Source organism: Calypte anna, chromosome 6 (genome assembly GCF_003957555.1).
Source record: "Calypte anna isolate BGI_N300 chromosome 6, bCalAnn1_v1.p, whole genome shotgun sequence".
In the NCBI taxonomy this organism is placed as follows: domain Eukaryota; kingdom Metazoa; phylum Chordata; class Aves; order Apodiformes; family Trochilidae; genus Calypte; species Calypte anna.
In genome coordinates this window covers 16,876,914-16,893,092 of record NC_044252.1, presented here as the reverse complement: position 1 = coordinate 16,893,092, position 16,179 = coordinate 16,876,914, and the positions used below count along the sequence as shown (strand labels likewise).

Genomic DNA, 16,179 nt, shown 5'->3' with positions numbered 1-16,179 from the left:
CTCCACCATTGCCCTGTGCAGACTATTCCAGTGGCTGACAACCCCTTCAGTGAAAAAATGTTCCCTGATATCCAACCTAAACCTCCTCTGGCATAGCTTGCAATCCATGTCCTTTGGTTCTGTCACACGTCACCAAGGATCAGAGGCTGTTTCCCTCCTCACTCCAACCTCCCTTGAGGAGCTGAAGAAAGCAATGAGGTCTCCTCTCACCTCCTCTTCTCCAGACCATACACCCCCAGCTCCCTCAGCCTCTCCTCACAGGACTTGTGCTCCAGGCCCTTCAGGAGCTTTGTTGCCTTTCTCTGGACACACTCCTGCACTTCTGTGTCCTTCTTATAGTGAGGTGCCCAGAACTAAACACAATATTCAAGGTGCAGCCTCACCAGTGCCAGGTACAGGGGAACAATCACCTCCCTGTTACTGCTGGCCACAGTGTTTCTAATACAAGCCATGATGCCATTGGCCTTCTTGGCCACCTGCACACACTGCTGACTCATGTTTAGTTGTCTAAAAACAAAACACACAATGTTAAAAAAAAAGAGAGCTGTGATTGTGTAATTAATGCATACAACCAGGAGTGGGATTATGCATAAATAATCTTAATTCTGACATTTCCCACTTTGGGAATAACATTAACATAAAGTAACATTAAATTTTAATGTTACTTTACTATTAACAATGTTTGTGCATTCCAATGACTTTCAATTAACTTGAAAGGGAAGATATAGAATAATTAATTATGTTACAGTGGAAAAAACCCATAACAATAAAGAATATATGTATGATCTAAACCAAAGAAATAAAAATGTGTAAATATGGCAGGGTTAGATATTTTGCCTCTTGGGCTAGGGAGTTAGGCTGCTCCATGGATCCCCTTTTTGTTTCTTGTTTCTTTTTTTCTCTTACTCTTGCTGTGTGCCAGAGAAGAGCATGCCCAGCAGCCAAGGAGCAGGATTACAAAATGGATCCATTGTGACAGGAACTGGTAAAAAAAGTACAATAATCCATGTCCCTAAGAATATGTCAGCATGGATCTCTATTTCTGTCTGTCTGTACAGTAGCTTTAGGCATGCAGCTTTCTATCCCCCCCCCCAAAAAAAAAGAATGACATTGCATGACTGTACATAGTACTTTCTTTTTCAGTCTTTCAGTACACAGTACATAATGGACACATATTTGGATGAAACTATTTACCAAGTATGGGATAATGGTGGAAATAAGGTTAAATTATTTACCACAATGATTAAAGACATTTGTATTCTCTGGATTTCTTTGAGATAATTTAGTTCTGCTGTTTAAATCTCAGAATGTCTTTCAAAACCCCTTATTTTTGAGGGGCCTTTTTTTCTACTGTATTCTTTTCTGCCACTTTCTGCTTTTAGAATAGAAATTAATATAACTTGAAATGGCAAAGCATTTTTCAAATTACCTCAGTTTCATCTGGCATGCAAAGGGTGGTATAGGATGTTACAGATGTTATATACAAGGTATTAACAGTCCCCTCATCTTACTTTGAATGTAACAGAAAAAGATGAATTGCCATGAATCAATTATCTGATGATCATGAACACCTCATGAATAGAGATATAGAAAAAGCAGACATTTAATGCTTTCTTCATATCAGTCTTCAAAACTGATGATGAGCTTGAGTACCCCCAGAGCCCTGGGCTAGTGAACCATGACGGTGCAAACAATAAAGTCCCTGTCAGCCTTGAACTTGTGCATGATTTGCTGCTCCAGCTTGATCCTTACAAGTTGATGGAGCCTGATGGGATTCATCCCAGGGTACCGAAAAAGCTGTTGGAGGTCATAGTGAAACCTCTCTCAATGATTTTTCAATGTTCTTGGAAATCTGGAAAGGTACCAATTGACTGCAAGTTGGCAAACGTTGTCCCACTACAGGCCTGTTACTCTCACTTCAGTGTCTGGTAAGGTTACAGAGAAGATTACTTTGGGAGCTACTGAAAAACACCTTAAAACCAACACAGTCATTAATCCCAGCCAACATGGCACCTCCACTATGAAAACAGCTTGAGGAAGTTGGGGTTGTTCAGCTTGGAGAAAAGGAGGCTCTGAGGTGACCTTACAGCAACCTTCCGATATCTGAAGGGGTCTACAAGGGAGCCGGGGTAGGGCAATTTACACAAATGTGTAGTGAGAAGACAAGGGGAGGTGGTTTACACTTGAAGAGGGGAGATTTAGGTTAGATATTAGGAGTAAATTCTTTCCTGTAAGGGTGGTGAGATGCTGGAACAGGTTGTCCAAGGAAGCTGTGGCTGCCCTCTCCCTGGAAATGTTCAAGGCCAGGTTGGATGGGGCCTTGAGCAACCTGGGCTAGTAGAAGGTGTCCCTGCCCATGCAAGGGGGTTGGAACTAGATGACCTTTAAGGTACCTTTGAACCACAACCATTCTATCATTCTCTGATTTACCTTCATGTGGGAAGTGGTGAAGATGATGTGAGTTGTAAGAAAGGAATGTGCAAATGAAGCCATTTGCTTAACACTGGAAAACATTGGAAAAACAGTGGAAAAGCACCAAGAGATGTCACGGGATGGGGGGGGGGGGGGGGGGGGGAAGGGGGGGGAGGGAGGAGGGGACCCTGGGGAAGGGCTAGATTATAATTAGGACCCTCAGATTAATAAATTTTTGTCTCGGTTTGGAAGAGTGACTGAGTCTGTGTCTCAGTATGCTACACCTTCACACAGACATAAATCAACCACGGGATGAAATAGTACCTGCATATACAGATGAGGCTATTCTTATATGGACATGTTAAATGAAGGAACTCCACAAAACTCCTTTATTGCTGCCACTGAATGACCCAGAATTCATTAAACTTTGCTCACGTGGATGGCAGGCGTCACTCATGACACTCACACATGACACCAGGAAAGCACACCCAGACAGAGTATATCATCCTTAGACTGTTTCATATGTATTTTTATGTGTCAACAAGAGACATTTTGAAAGCAATACAAAAATATCCTCTTTCCAGATTCCTAATCTATTCTTTCAGCTACCTCCAGCAAGCTAAATGACTGAGGCAGCAACTCATTCCAGACTGAAAATGAAAAATCTGTCCTTGTATGTCTTTGGCATGTTATACTGGAGCTCTGAATGTTGACAACTCACACAGGCACAGCCTGAAGCTTCATCCCACATATTCTGATCCTCTTTCAAACTCTTAATACAATAGGGTCTCAAATACATTGTGAGCAGAAGGAAACAACCACCCATGTTCTATTTTGGTATGTTGAGCCTAAAGTCTATTGGCTGGGAGCTGTCATCAGACATGACCATATGTTACTCAATGGTATTACAAGTAAATCCTAATTGAGTGCAAATTATGAAGATTAGAGTCACCTCAGATTTAGCTGTATTATGTTGAAGCAAATGTCCTGTTTAAAATGTGGGCAATTCTCAGCACAGAAATTAACAGGCTGTCATTATCTGTACTTATGAGCTGTTCTAAAAGTCTGGAGTTCCTTGTTTAGAGGCCTTAGAGCTGTAGAATGTAAGAAGAATCCTTCACAGCTCAGACTGGAAGGCACCAAAGGCAATATATTGTCAATAACTTTTGAAAAAATATTAAATTTTGAGACAGCTAAGTCACTGAAGAATCTCCTGGTGTAAACTTTTCATAAATAGTGGTAAAAAAAGGGATGACTGCAGTTGTAATTGTTGTTAAAATCAAAGTTTAGCATTTAAGCAATCCACTGTCAGGATAAGCCAGGACCACTTTATAATAGGCAACGCATTACCTTTTGAAAATAAGTAACTTCCAGAAAGATCTTCCTTGGTGACTGAAGTTTATTACTGTTTCATAAGAGGACTGTGAAGTAGTAAGGAGCTGAACTTCATCTATTGGAGCACTGCAGATGATGCACTCCATTTTAATGAGATTAAAGGTTTAATGCAGATAGAAGATTTTTATCTGTTCAGTGCACCTGGATTCAACAGAGGGATCTCAGTGTGATTCACCAACAGCCATCAGGGAGCTACATTCATCTTGATCAATAAGAGCTTCTGACTTCTTCTTTTCTATTCCATACAAAGACAAAATGATCAGGACACATTTCTTCCTGTTTTCAGCACTGATCATGTGCAGCATACCTGCTGAGGAAATCTTTCAGTCAACTCTAGTGCTAGACATGGCTAAAGTCCTTCTGGATAATTATTGCTATCCTGAAAACCTAGAGGGAATGCAAGAAGCCATTGAACAAGCAATCAAGAGTGGAGAGATCCTGGACATCTCAGATCCAAAAATGCTGGCCAGTGTGTTAACAGCAGGAGTACAAGGTGCTCTGAATGATCCAAGACTGGTGATTTCCTATGAACCATCACTGCATGCAGCTCCCAAACAAGAAACCGAGGCTTCCCTGACTCGTGAACAACTCCTGAGTCTTATTGAGCATGTGATCATGTATGACAAGCTGGAGGGCAATGTTGGCTACCTGAGGACTGATTATATCATAGGACAAGAAGTTGTGCAAAGAATTGGAGCTTTTCTGGTGGACAAGGTGTGGAAGACTCTGGCAGAGACATCTGCTCTGGTAATAGATCTTCGTTATAGCACTGGAGGACAGATTTCTGGCCTGCCCTTCATTATCTCATACTTGCATGAAGAAGACAAGATGCTGCATGTTGAGACTGTGTACAATCGACCCTCCAACACCACCACAGAGATATGGACACTGCCAAAGGTGTTGGGAGAGAGGTACAGCAAAGACAAGGATGTTATTGTTTTGGTCAGCCGGCATACCACAGGAGTAGCTGAAGATGTGGCTTACATCCTCAAGCACATGAAGAGAGCTATCATTGTTGGGGAGAAGACAGCTGGGGGGTCACTGGATATCCAGAAGCTGCGTATTGGCCCCTCGAATTTCTATATGATGGTTCCCGTGTCACGATCTGTGAGCCCCTTGAGTGGGGGTGGACAGAGCTGGGAGGTGAGTGGGGTGATGCCCTGTGTGGCTACTGAGGCAGAGCAAGCCTTGCAGAAATCCCTGGACATCCTGGCAGTGCGCAGAGCACTGCCTGGTACCCTAACCCACCTTGTAAACATATTAAAGAACTATTACAGCTTAGTGGAGAGGGTGCCAGCAATGCTGCAGCACCTCGTCACCTCTGACTTCTCTTCTGTGCAATCAGCAGAGGACCTGGCTACCAAACTCAACACTGAGATGCAGAGCTTATCTGAAGATCCCCGCTTGTTGGTTCGGGTCATGATGCCAGGTGAAGCTTCTGCCCCCCCTGCTGAGAAACCAATTGCATTGGCAGAAAACTTACCTGACAATGAGCAACTGCTGCGTGCCTTGGTGGATACTGTCTTCAAGGTGTCGGTGTTGCCTGGCAATGTTGGGTACATGCGTTTCGATGAGTTTGCTGATGCCTCTGTGCTTGCTAAGCTGGGACCTTACATTGTCCATAAAGTGTGGGAGCCACTACAAAATACAGAGAACTTGATCGTGGACCTACGTTACAATCCTGGGGGGCCTTCCTCCTCTGCTCTCCCTGTGCTACTCTCCTATTTCCAAGATCCTGCTGCTGGCCCTATCCATCTCTTCACAACCTATGACAGGCGCACCAACCACACACAGGAACACAACAGCCAGGCAGAGCTGCTGGGCCAGCCCTATGGGGCTCAGCGTGGCATCTACCTGCTCACCAGCCACTACACTGCTACAGCTGCTGAGGAGTTTGCTTACCTCATGCAGTCCCTGGGTCGTGCCACACTGATTGGTGAGATCACAGCAGGAAGCCTCTCACACACAGTTACCTTCCCTCTGCTGCAGCCTGAGCAGGGAATAAGCCACGGCCTAACTATCACAGTTCCCGTTATCACCTTCATTGACAACCATGGGGAAAGCTGGATGGGTGGAGGAGTTGTGCCTGATGCCATAGTGTTGGCTGAGGATGCACTGGAGAAGGCTGAAGAGGTGCTCGCTTTCCACAAGAACATGGGAGTACTTTTAGAGGGTATTGGACAACTCCTAGAGGCTCACTATGCCATCCCAGAAGTGGCTGCTAAGGCCAATGCCATGCTTAGCACCAAACGGGCCCAAGGAGTTTATCGGTCAGCTGTAGACTTTGAGACACTGGCTTCCCACCTTACCAGTGACTTGCAAGAGGCCTCAGGGGACCATCGTCTTCATGTCTTCCACAGTCATGTGGAACCAACACCAGAAGAACAGTTTCCAAACATGATTCCCAGCCCTGAGGAGCTACGCTACATTATTGAGGCACTCTTCAAAATAGAAGTATTGCCAGGCAACCTGGGCTACCTTCGCTTTGATATGATGGCTGAGGCAGAAACAGTGAAGGCCATTGGGCCCCAGCTGTTGCAGATGATATGGAACAAGCTGGTGGACACAGATGCCATGATTATTGACATGAGGTACAACACAGGTGGCTACTCCACTGCCATCCCAATACTTTGCTCCTACTTCTTTGAGCCTGAGCCTCGGCAACACCTGTACACGGTCTTTGACCGCAGTACCTCCCGCAGCACAGAGGTGTGGACTCTTCCCCAGGTCACTGGCAAGAGATACGGCTCCCACAAGGACATCTACATCCTAACAAGCCAAATGAGTGGCTCAGCAGCTGAAGCTTTCACTCGTGCTATGAAGGATCTACACCGGGCCACAGTTATTGGTGAGCCCACAGTAGGTGGTTCCCTCTCAGTGGTCATTTATCGTGTTGGGAACAGTTCCCTGTATGCTTCCATCCCCAGCCAAGTGGTGCTTAGCCCAGTCACTGGCAAAGTGTGGAGTGTGTCTGGAGTGGAGCCACACATCACCATCCAGACCAGTGAAGCCATGGCTGTAGCTCAGCACATTGCCAGCCTCCGTGCCCAGGTGCCACACACACTGAAAGCTGTAGGTAAGCTTGTGGCAGATAATTATGCTTTTGTGGATATCGGGACTGCTATAGCATCCAACCTCACTAACAGTATCAACAAAGACAGTTATAGAAGGATTAATACAGAAGAAGAGCTGGCCAGGAAGGTGACTGCCAACTTGCAAGCTCTTTCTGATGATGAGCACCTGAAAATGGTCTACATCCCTGAACATGCCAAGGACAGCATCCCATGGTTCATACCAAAACAGGTACAGTTTTCTTGTACCCACCTAAATTGATGTCAGCTGGAATGGGACCACTGAGTCAGATATCCTATCTCATTTCTAGCCTATATAATAAGCCCACCAGGATTTACCTGTGCCCATTAGAGAAGCCAGTGCCTGAGGGGGGTTTGGAGGCAGAGCTCTCCCTGACAATGAGGCAAGTCAGGGTAGTAGTTTGTGGTAATAGGTGGTAGCTCGGGATGCATTCATTTGGGGGACAACAACCTTCAGGCTGTGAATCTCGTTCTGTTGCCATCCTTCCACAAGCAAAGATTTTGATGCAGGGCTTCATGGTTAGAGGGAAGATACCTCATTTTCTCTGTGATCCTTTCTGTTTCAGTGGTATGGCTTTTCAAGCTGTAATGTTAGTGCAGAGACTCAGTGGTTGCAAACCAGGTTTGTAATTTAAGAAAAAATTGCTTGGACCAGAGTAAATTCATGAACCAAAAAAACATGCTGCTATATATTTTAATAGATTTTTCTATTAAAAATTGCTTTACAAGAAATTGCTTCAAGAAACTGCTTTGGTAGTGACAGTGGAAAGTTTTCTGATTGTATCCCATGCTCAGCATCAGACCATTTCCCAGAGACCTATAAATATTTTGGAAGAAGTATCTGTGTGGAAGCCAGGTGGCCCTACAGAGAAATTGACTTTTAATAATCTACTTTTGCCCTTGCTTTGGGGTTTGTGTAACAGTTTGTGCTTTGTTCTGAGCCTTGGTATTTAGATGCTGGTCTGCCTTGGAAATTCTTGTTCACTGTTGTGCTGGAGGGAGCTCCCAGGAGCACTTGTTAAAATTCCATCTTCAAATTAAAGAGAGGGTTGGATAACTAGATCCTGGTTTTGGATGGAGTTAGCTCCTCTCAAGCTACTTCTCTAGCATGACTCTCAAAGATATCTTCTCCAGGAACTCATAAAATTACTTTTTGAAGAGCATGCATTTGCCCTGGCAGTGAACCTTATAGCACTGAGCAGGAAAAGTGCCTCCATTTCCTGCCTTGCTTTTGCGGGTCCAAGAGGAACGCTTTCCATGGTCCAGTTCAGGAATATCAAATACCAGTAACACAAATACCAAATATCTTAAGATTACAATGATCTTACATTATGGCACTAATTGCATTTGTAACTTTATATTTTTTTACAGTTCTATATACAGATATAGTGGCTCTTTTAAGCTATATCACATTTATTCCTGAAAAACCCAAAATCTACTTTTTGTCTTGTGCTGCCTTCCTTCCAAGTCACTCTTTCTTTGTCAGTGGTATTTTCTTGATAATGACCTTGACAGTGAAGCAGATCCAACACAATTAAATGAAAGTGACGATGAATAACTGCAGGAAGAATGGGATGGGACATAGGAGACAGACAAGTAAAATGCATGTAGACCTTTGCATCTGCGACACTAGAATAGCTGCTGAAGCATAATACAGGGTGAAGAATAAGTCTCTTTTATGACAGCAGCAAGGTCAGTGCTAGCCAGAGGTTTCTGATGTATAAATGCCACTTTGCAAGCCAGGCTTCCCAGAGGCAAATGTTGCATAAATTGCAATGCAGAAAATAGTCTTTTGCTTGTAAGGCAGAGGTCTATGAACTTCCTGATGCACTGCTCAATAATCCCTACTGATTATGCTTCTCTTTGCCTCTCTCTCCCTCCAGCCATACCTTCCTTCTGATACTGTGATACTGTGATGTCTGTGTCCATGAATATCTTAGTATTGGAGACCACTTATGGAAGCAGAGCCGCCTGATTCTGGCAAATGTTTCATGTTGATTTAAAGTGACCAGAGTCTCCCTGAATGACTCTTTTGGCCCCAAATACTTTGAATGCAGTCTGCTGCAATTCATACCTGTTTCTCAGATTTGGTGAAGAAAGGATATGACACTTTGTTAATCACTTTTGTTCTTTTTGCAGTACTTTTAATTTTCTAATTTTAGGGATTTTCAGTGGGTTGTGAATGACAATTCCAAAAAAGATCTGTTTGTGCTTTTTTTTTTTTTTCCATCGCAATTATTGCTACAGTAGATTTAGCCATTAGTTTTAGGGAACTAAAGCTAGACACCTTAGGTACCAGCAGCACATGGCCCATGTGCCAATGTCATGAATCTGCAGCTTCCCAGGACAGTAACTGTCTCTCATATGTCAGTCCTAGATTACTCCCCTCTTTTTCCCAATTCCCCCAAAATTGCATTTTGGGTTCTTTTTGACTGACTTCTGGCCTTAGAACCTATAGAATAGGTGTATTTTCACACCTTTTCCTACAGCCATGAATATGAAGAGTTTCTTCAAGAGCTTTGAATATTCATTTTACTCCATGAGACCTGAGGCTTTAAGAACAACACAGCTAGCAGGCACTGAAGTCCTCAGTGAACAAAGATGTGATCCAGCACAGTAAAAGAACAAGCAGAAAAAACAAAGAAAATAATACAGTAGATAGACACTATTAGATCAACTGCTGGCCAACACAGCTCTCACTGTTTAGGTCTCACCAATGACAAAGGTCACATGCTCCCCCTCTCCCATTTTTGGGATGTCAAGGAAAAAACATCCACCTAAAACCTCATGGGTCAAGATAAGAACTAGGAGGGTCTCACTCACCAGTTATGAACATGCAAAACTTGAGGAAAAGATCAGTTTAATATATAATTAATCAAATCAAAACAGAGCAAAGATAAAACAAAAACCAGAGCTTAAATACTTCACCCCAACCCTCCCTTCTTCCTGGGCCCAAAATTACTCTGTTCCCAGTATCCCTATTTCCCACCCCCAAGAGGCACAGAGGGACAAGGAGTGGGGTTTACAGTTCATTTATCACAGGCTGTTTTCTGCCACTCCTTCCTCCACAAGGAGAAGAATTTCTCACAGTCTTTCCCTACTCCAATGTGAGGTCCCTCCCTCAAGGGAGTTCTTCATGAACCCCTCCAACTTAAGTGCCTCCCCGGGGTACAGTCCCTCAGGAACTCCTCCAGCACAGGTGGCCCATGGAGCCACAGCCTGCTTCAGGAACAGTCACCTCCCCTGACACTGGCTCCTCCACCACTGGAGGTACACATCTGCTCCTCCGTGATTCCCCATGGGCTGCAGGGCCACAACTGCTCCATCATGACCCTTCAAGGACTGCTCCACCATGCTCTCCGTCAGTCTCACCATGGGATGTAAGGAAAAATCTCCACTCAGGCACCTTCTCCCCCTCCTTCCTCACCGACCTTGGTATCTCTTCACTGGCATTGCTCTCACCTCTGGTATCGGTCTTCCCTGGTATTGCTCTATCCACCTCCTCTCCTCTGCCCTGAGCTCTTACAGCCAATTGTTTCCCCTTCTTGAATATGTTAATTACAGAGATGCATCCATTGTCACTGATGGCCTCAGCATCAGCCAGAGGCAGAGCTGGACACTTTGGAGCTGGAGGAACTTCCAGCAGCTTCTTACAGAAGCTTAAGAAGCCTTGGGTCCCTCCTCCGCTAGCAAAAACAGCACCACACAAACCCAGAACAACAGTTTTTAAGTTACTGTTTGAGATATTGGCAGTTTTGGCATAGAGAAGCCACTGAATGATGAAGAAACCCAGGACAGCCAGAAGTCTGATACAGGGGGTAATACTGCCCCAGATAAAGGTAAATTTGCTTCAGCTGTGTCAAATGCAGATGTGTTCATACACCTTTGAAACCCTCTTTCTGCTGTGGCAGACCTGTGTTTGGCGGGAGCAAAACCTCAGACAGAGCACTATGTGTAGGGCAGGAGACTGCCTGACTGCCTGACTTCTCCGCAGCTGCAGAAAGCCCAGGCATCTCCTACATTCTGAAGCATAATTGCAGGTTGGGAGAGCTTCTTTTGGCACATGGCTCACTGCTGACTCATTCTTGCTAGTATAAATGTATGAATTGTCTGGGGCTGAGCTGTGGCAAAGGGGAACTGATTAAAAAGCAAGTATAAAACTATTTTCAAAGTAATCCTAAGGAGAAGGAGCCATATCACTGAAGGTTACATAAGTCATATCTATCCCTAAACCTTATCTCCTTAATCTGAACAAGAGTCTTAAATTTTCAGGCACATGCATGCAAAATATAAGTGTGGTGATAAGAGCAGGCTATTATTCCAATACATGTAGGGATTACCAGGACAACTTTATTAGCTGACTAAACATTGTTATTAAATTTTTTCTGCTGTTCAATAATATACACTGAACAAAACTGAATCAATCAGAGCCCAACACGTGAGACTTCAGGCATGTGGCCACCATATAAGAGATTTAACAGTCTACCTCGTGAGTGTCCTCACATATGCCTAGCACATGAAGTTTCCCATTGTCACAGGGAGGGACTCATCAAAGGGGGTGGGGACAGCTACACCAGCAGTCAGCAGCTGTTTGTCAGCTGAAGCCAGTCAAGAGATTGTGAAAGTCCCAAGTGCCTTATTTAGAAAGAACTGCTAAAGGAAACAAGTGGACTTGGATGGCAAGCCTGAGATAGCTACCTAAGCTGTAGGCCATGGAATAGTTCTTGTAACCTTCTCATCCTCTTTGGTCTAAATAAATTCCTGTAATCTTGACAAATAAACTTAGCCCTGAAAAATAGGGGCCTGACCCATACTCTGGGCATGCTGTTGGTGTACTCCATATTGGGCAAACAGTGGAGCAGTCAATGCAAATCTATGCTTAATATGAAAAAATCGTAGTAGTATTCACTATGTTCTTCAAAACTGGTCACATTCCTCACATATGTACTACCTGAACTAAACTTGACCCATGTAATACTTTTTAAATCCTGTGCCAAGCTACAAGTGCCAACAAATGACTTGTTCCATTTTTTCATATTCTTTCAGATCCCGTCCCCAGAAGGATTTGAAGATCTGATTAAATCTTCATTCCACACAAAAGTATTTGAAAACAATATCGGTTATCTGAGATTCGATATGTTTGGAGACTGTGAACTTCTAACCCAGATGTCCAACCTACTATTAGAGCATGTTTGGAGTAAAATTGTTCACACAGATGCATTAATCATAGACATGAGGTAAACTTTTGAATGGCAATTAACAAAAGCTCTTTTAAAACAGTGTTTTATTTATAAATTTGTAAATAAGCTTTACATGGCTTACTGTCCTGTTTACAAGCTAACATTGCTGGTATTAAATGAGAAAAGGAAAACAGGAAAGGGAAGCAGTAAAAGTCTAGAAGTATAAATTGTACCATCACTTGAGATGTTTAGAGATAACAGGCAAAATTAGGGAATATGATGCAGAACGCAGTCCTGGCTGTCACATCCGTTTTCTGTCTCTGATTTAATTCCAATCAATTCTTCATGTACTTCATATTAATTATATACATATATATATATAAGTTTCATTGAATCTTTTACTGCAGGCAGTGGTCAAGTGATTCAACAGTCCCAAAAAACAGACCATGCATCCATTTGTGTTACAATATCTAGTTTGGCATATCTGTAGGGCTAAGTTACCCTGGGCAATCAGCCTGGTACAGAATGATCCTTGTGCACAGAGCACAAATGAGGCTTAAAGGTACTGTTGCTGAAAGTACTGTGCTGTAGCACTCTTGGGCTTTGATGCAGCAAGTCACAGCATCATATGCCTACTCTTAACTTATGATTCTCCAGGGCACTCCAGTTTGTCAACAGTGCTCCAAGTATTATGAGCCAGAAGGAAGCATATTCATAGTTGCCAGCTATCAAAATAGATGTTTTGATACATTTCCAGTATTTCAATATTTAGATATGGTCCAGAGCTAATTTTTCTGAGCCCATAACATTACAAAGATCAACTAAAGGAAAAAAAAAAAAGCCTTTGTAAGGACTCGTTTTTAATGTAGGACCATTTTGCCATCATAGGGCTCTCAATATTTGAAAACCTTAATATTCTTCTGGGATTTGCATCATGTGCAGTAAAGGATGAGTATAGCAATGAGAGCAGAGAGATTGGATAGAGAGAAGGCAGGGCAAGAAACAACAACACACTCCCGTGAGGTACCACTCAGGTGGAATTTTGAATTTTATTTTCTTTCTGTTGTGTGTAATAGCAGTCCAAGGCTGCTAGATAGGATTTTATTTTTCTGGTAAATGTGCAAATGCTGATAAGGGAGAATGAATGTAAATGTATCAAAATATAGCCATAAGCTCTTTCAGTACTGCTGTTAAGGAACAATATTTGGAAGGAAGATTTATTGTCTGACACAAGTTTTTAATTGGTACTTTAATATTTTTAATTTTTGAAAAGGCACAATATTGGAGGCTCCACTACTTCCATACCAGTCCTATGCTCATACTTCTTTGATGAAGGACACCAAGTTCTCTTGGACAAAGTTTATGACAGACCCAGTGACTCAGTAAAGGAACTGTGGACTCAGCCAGAGCTCAAAGGTGAAATTGCAATTGTTTTTTTTTTACTGCCTTTTAATTTCAGCTGCCCTCCCTTGTGTATTTTGAAGTTAGCCATTAGACACCATAACTCATTTGGTAAAAGCACCTGCCATGATTAGTTCAAGCTGTGTAGGGAATGTAAAAACAAAAATGTACATTTCAGCCATGTTCATCAGTGGCCTCTATAAATAACACTTTATTGCTCCTAGGAATGGTGTATATTAGGCAGAGTTTTGTAAGCTCACCCCTAGACATTAAGCTAAATACTGTGTACAGCAGTTGTGATTTGTTGCTTTTCAAAGTTGCCTAAGTTCTGCCTAGACTTCTAGTAGTATCTCTTCCAGTACTCACATAGGTTTACATATAGTTCCTCACTTCCTTCCTGTGTAAACCAGTATTCCAGTAGATGAAAACACCCAGAGTAGCCCAGTTTGTCCAGAGAATGCAAGAGAGAGAGAAAAGCACTACATTTTGCACATCTGAGTGAATCTAAAGTATTTGGCAATATATCACACACGTGGATGCATACACATCCCACCCCACTGTTAGGAGAAGTTGAAGAGATGCTGAAACATGCAGAAACAGGGCTCTTCAGTGCTCATAAAGTGCTGTTCCAGTGCTAAGAAGCCTCAAACATCAGTTTTAATTATTTTCCCCTTTAAAGCTAAGACAGTATTTAAAAAAAAAAAAAAAAAAAAAAAGTGTCACAATGGTGTCTGCAATTATTGGCCTAGAGCATGCCAAAGTGGCTTCGTTGCAGCCTTCAGGGTTCATCTGTTTTCCCAGACACAGGTGAGCTGTGATATTGGGTGTGATTACCATGGACAAATTCCAGGTCCCACCAAAGAAAGCAGTCAGCCTCATAACTTTAAAGGAGCTGGATCAGGTCCTGTATTATATATATCTACTGTGAAAAGCCTCTTCTAATGGATATTATGTCTATAGTGAAATAAGAGCAAAGATAATGTGCAAATTAATTACCATGCTATTGACCCCTCTCACACTTTCATATAACACTTATATGTCATACTGTAACTTAAAGAAAAGCATTTTTAGAACAGTTTAGAGTAGCTTTCAAGTTACCAAGTCCTAGCTATGATGCATCAGCCACTTTTTCAAAGGAACTAAGCTCTCAAAAAGTTTCTAGCATGTTCAGATATAATAAGGTACAAAATACCTACTACTCCTGTCAGCTGGAGTTTATGTAAGAAAATGAGATTAACATGGCTCAGATCCTAATAATAAAGGAGTGTTTGTTGAAAGGCTTGGGACAAAAGCCATGCAAGAGCTTCCATGTATAGACTATAAAAACCTGTGGGAAACCACTATAATTATAATTTCATAAAATACTACCTCCATGGTTTGCAGGCCATGCTCTATTACAGTGAGTTTCCTAGAGCAGGCAGGAGAGTGTTACTGAACATCTGGCTTGCTAGACTTTGAGTATTCCTGATAGAGCTGTGGAAAACATCACTTTCCTCACCTGCTTATCCTATTCCTCTGAAAGGATAGAATCATAAAAGCATAGACTCATAGAATCACCATGGTTGGAAAGGACCTCCAAGATCATCAAGTCCAACCATCAGTCCTACACCACCTTAACCACTAAATCATCTCCCAAAGCACCACGTCTACCAGGTTTTTTTATTATCTCCAGGGAGAGAAACGTCACCACCTCCCTGAGTAATCTGTTCCAATGCTTCCCCACTCTTTCAGTGAATAAATTTTTCCTAATATCCAATCTGAACCTCCCCTGGTGCAACTTGAACCCATTAGCTCTTGTCCTATCACTGGTCACTGAGGAGAAGAGGCCAACACCCACTCCACTACAGCCTCCTTTCAGACAGTTGTAGGGGGCAACAAGATCTCCCCAAAACCTCCTCTTCTCCAGGCTGAACAGCCCCAGCTCCTTCAGCCTCTTCTCATAAGACCTGTTCTCCAGACCCCTTCTCAGCCTTGTTGTCCTTCTCTGCACCCTCTCCAGCACTTCAATGTCCTTCCTTTACTGAACATAGATCCTACACAAGATCTAGAATTCCTGTAGAAGTCAAAGCCACAGAAGAGCAAAGCAGTAGTTACCATGAGCTGGCCTCCCAGCTGCTGGAGCTCATAACCAGAAACTGATGATACAAAAGCTCCACATAGGGTGACAGGTTTCTTTACAGTATAGAGGCTGGGCTACTATAAAAAGTGCTCTAATACCATCCTAGGTACGAAGTAAATTTCCATACTTCTTTGGCTGTTAATAGTAGGATGGGAATGAAATGTGCTGTATCTTGGCTTCTCTTGCTCCATTATGCAAATAAAATTCAGAAAATATGTTTCTTTTCCTATCCTTTTTGTTCTTTCTGACAGGGGAGAGGTATGGATCTCATAAGGGGCTCATAATCCTCACCAGTGCTGTGACAGCTGGGGCTGCTGAAGAGTTTGTATACATAATGAAGAGACTGAGCAGAGCTCTCATCATTGGGGAAAAGACCAGTGGTGGCTGCCATTCTCAAGTGACACATCAGGTGCATGATACTAACTTCTACATCATCATCCCTACCTCCAGATCAGTCATTTCTGCAGAGGGCACTTCTTGGGAAGGGAAAGGGGTTTCTCCTCACATGGAAATACCTTCTGAGACAGCACTCATCAAAGCAAAGGAGATGTTCAGTACTCAGCTGCACAGCTCTGGATAG

General features: G+C 42.9%; 1 protein-coding gene across 1 annotated transcript; it reads left to right on the top strand.

Moving 5' to 3' along the window:
* The first annotated feature begins 4,062 nt into the window (after positions 1 to 4,062).
* Positions 4,063 to 16,179, top strand: RBP3 (retinol binding protein 3). Its single transcript, XM_008502039.2, has 4 exons — positions 4,063 to 7,110; positions 11,946 to 12,136; positions 13,353 to 13,495; positions 15,851 to 16,179. The coding sequence occupies exons 1-4, from the start codon at positions 4,063 to 4,065 to the stop codon at positions 16,177 to 16,179; spliced, it is 3,711 nt and encodes a 1,236-aa protein (XP_008500261.2).

Bases quoted from the DNA above. Each gene is read 5' to 3' on its own strand.
- RBP3 (XM_008502039.2), top strand. From the start codon at position 4,063: ATGATCAGGACACATTTCTTCCTGTTTTCAGCACTGATCATGTGCAGC. The intron at 7,111-11,945 runs GTACAGTTTTCT...ATATTCTTTCAG, and splicing joins CATGGTTCATACCAAAACAG to ATCCCGTCCCCAGAAGGATT. The intron at 13,496-15,850 runs GTGAAATTGCAA...TCTTTCTGACAG, and splicing joins GACTCAGCCAGAGCTCAAAG to GGGAGAGGTATGGATCTCAT.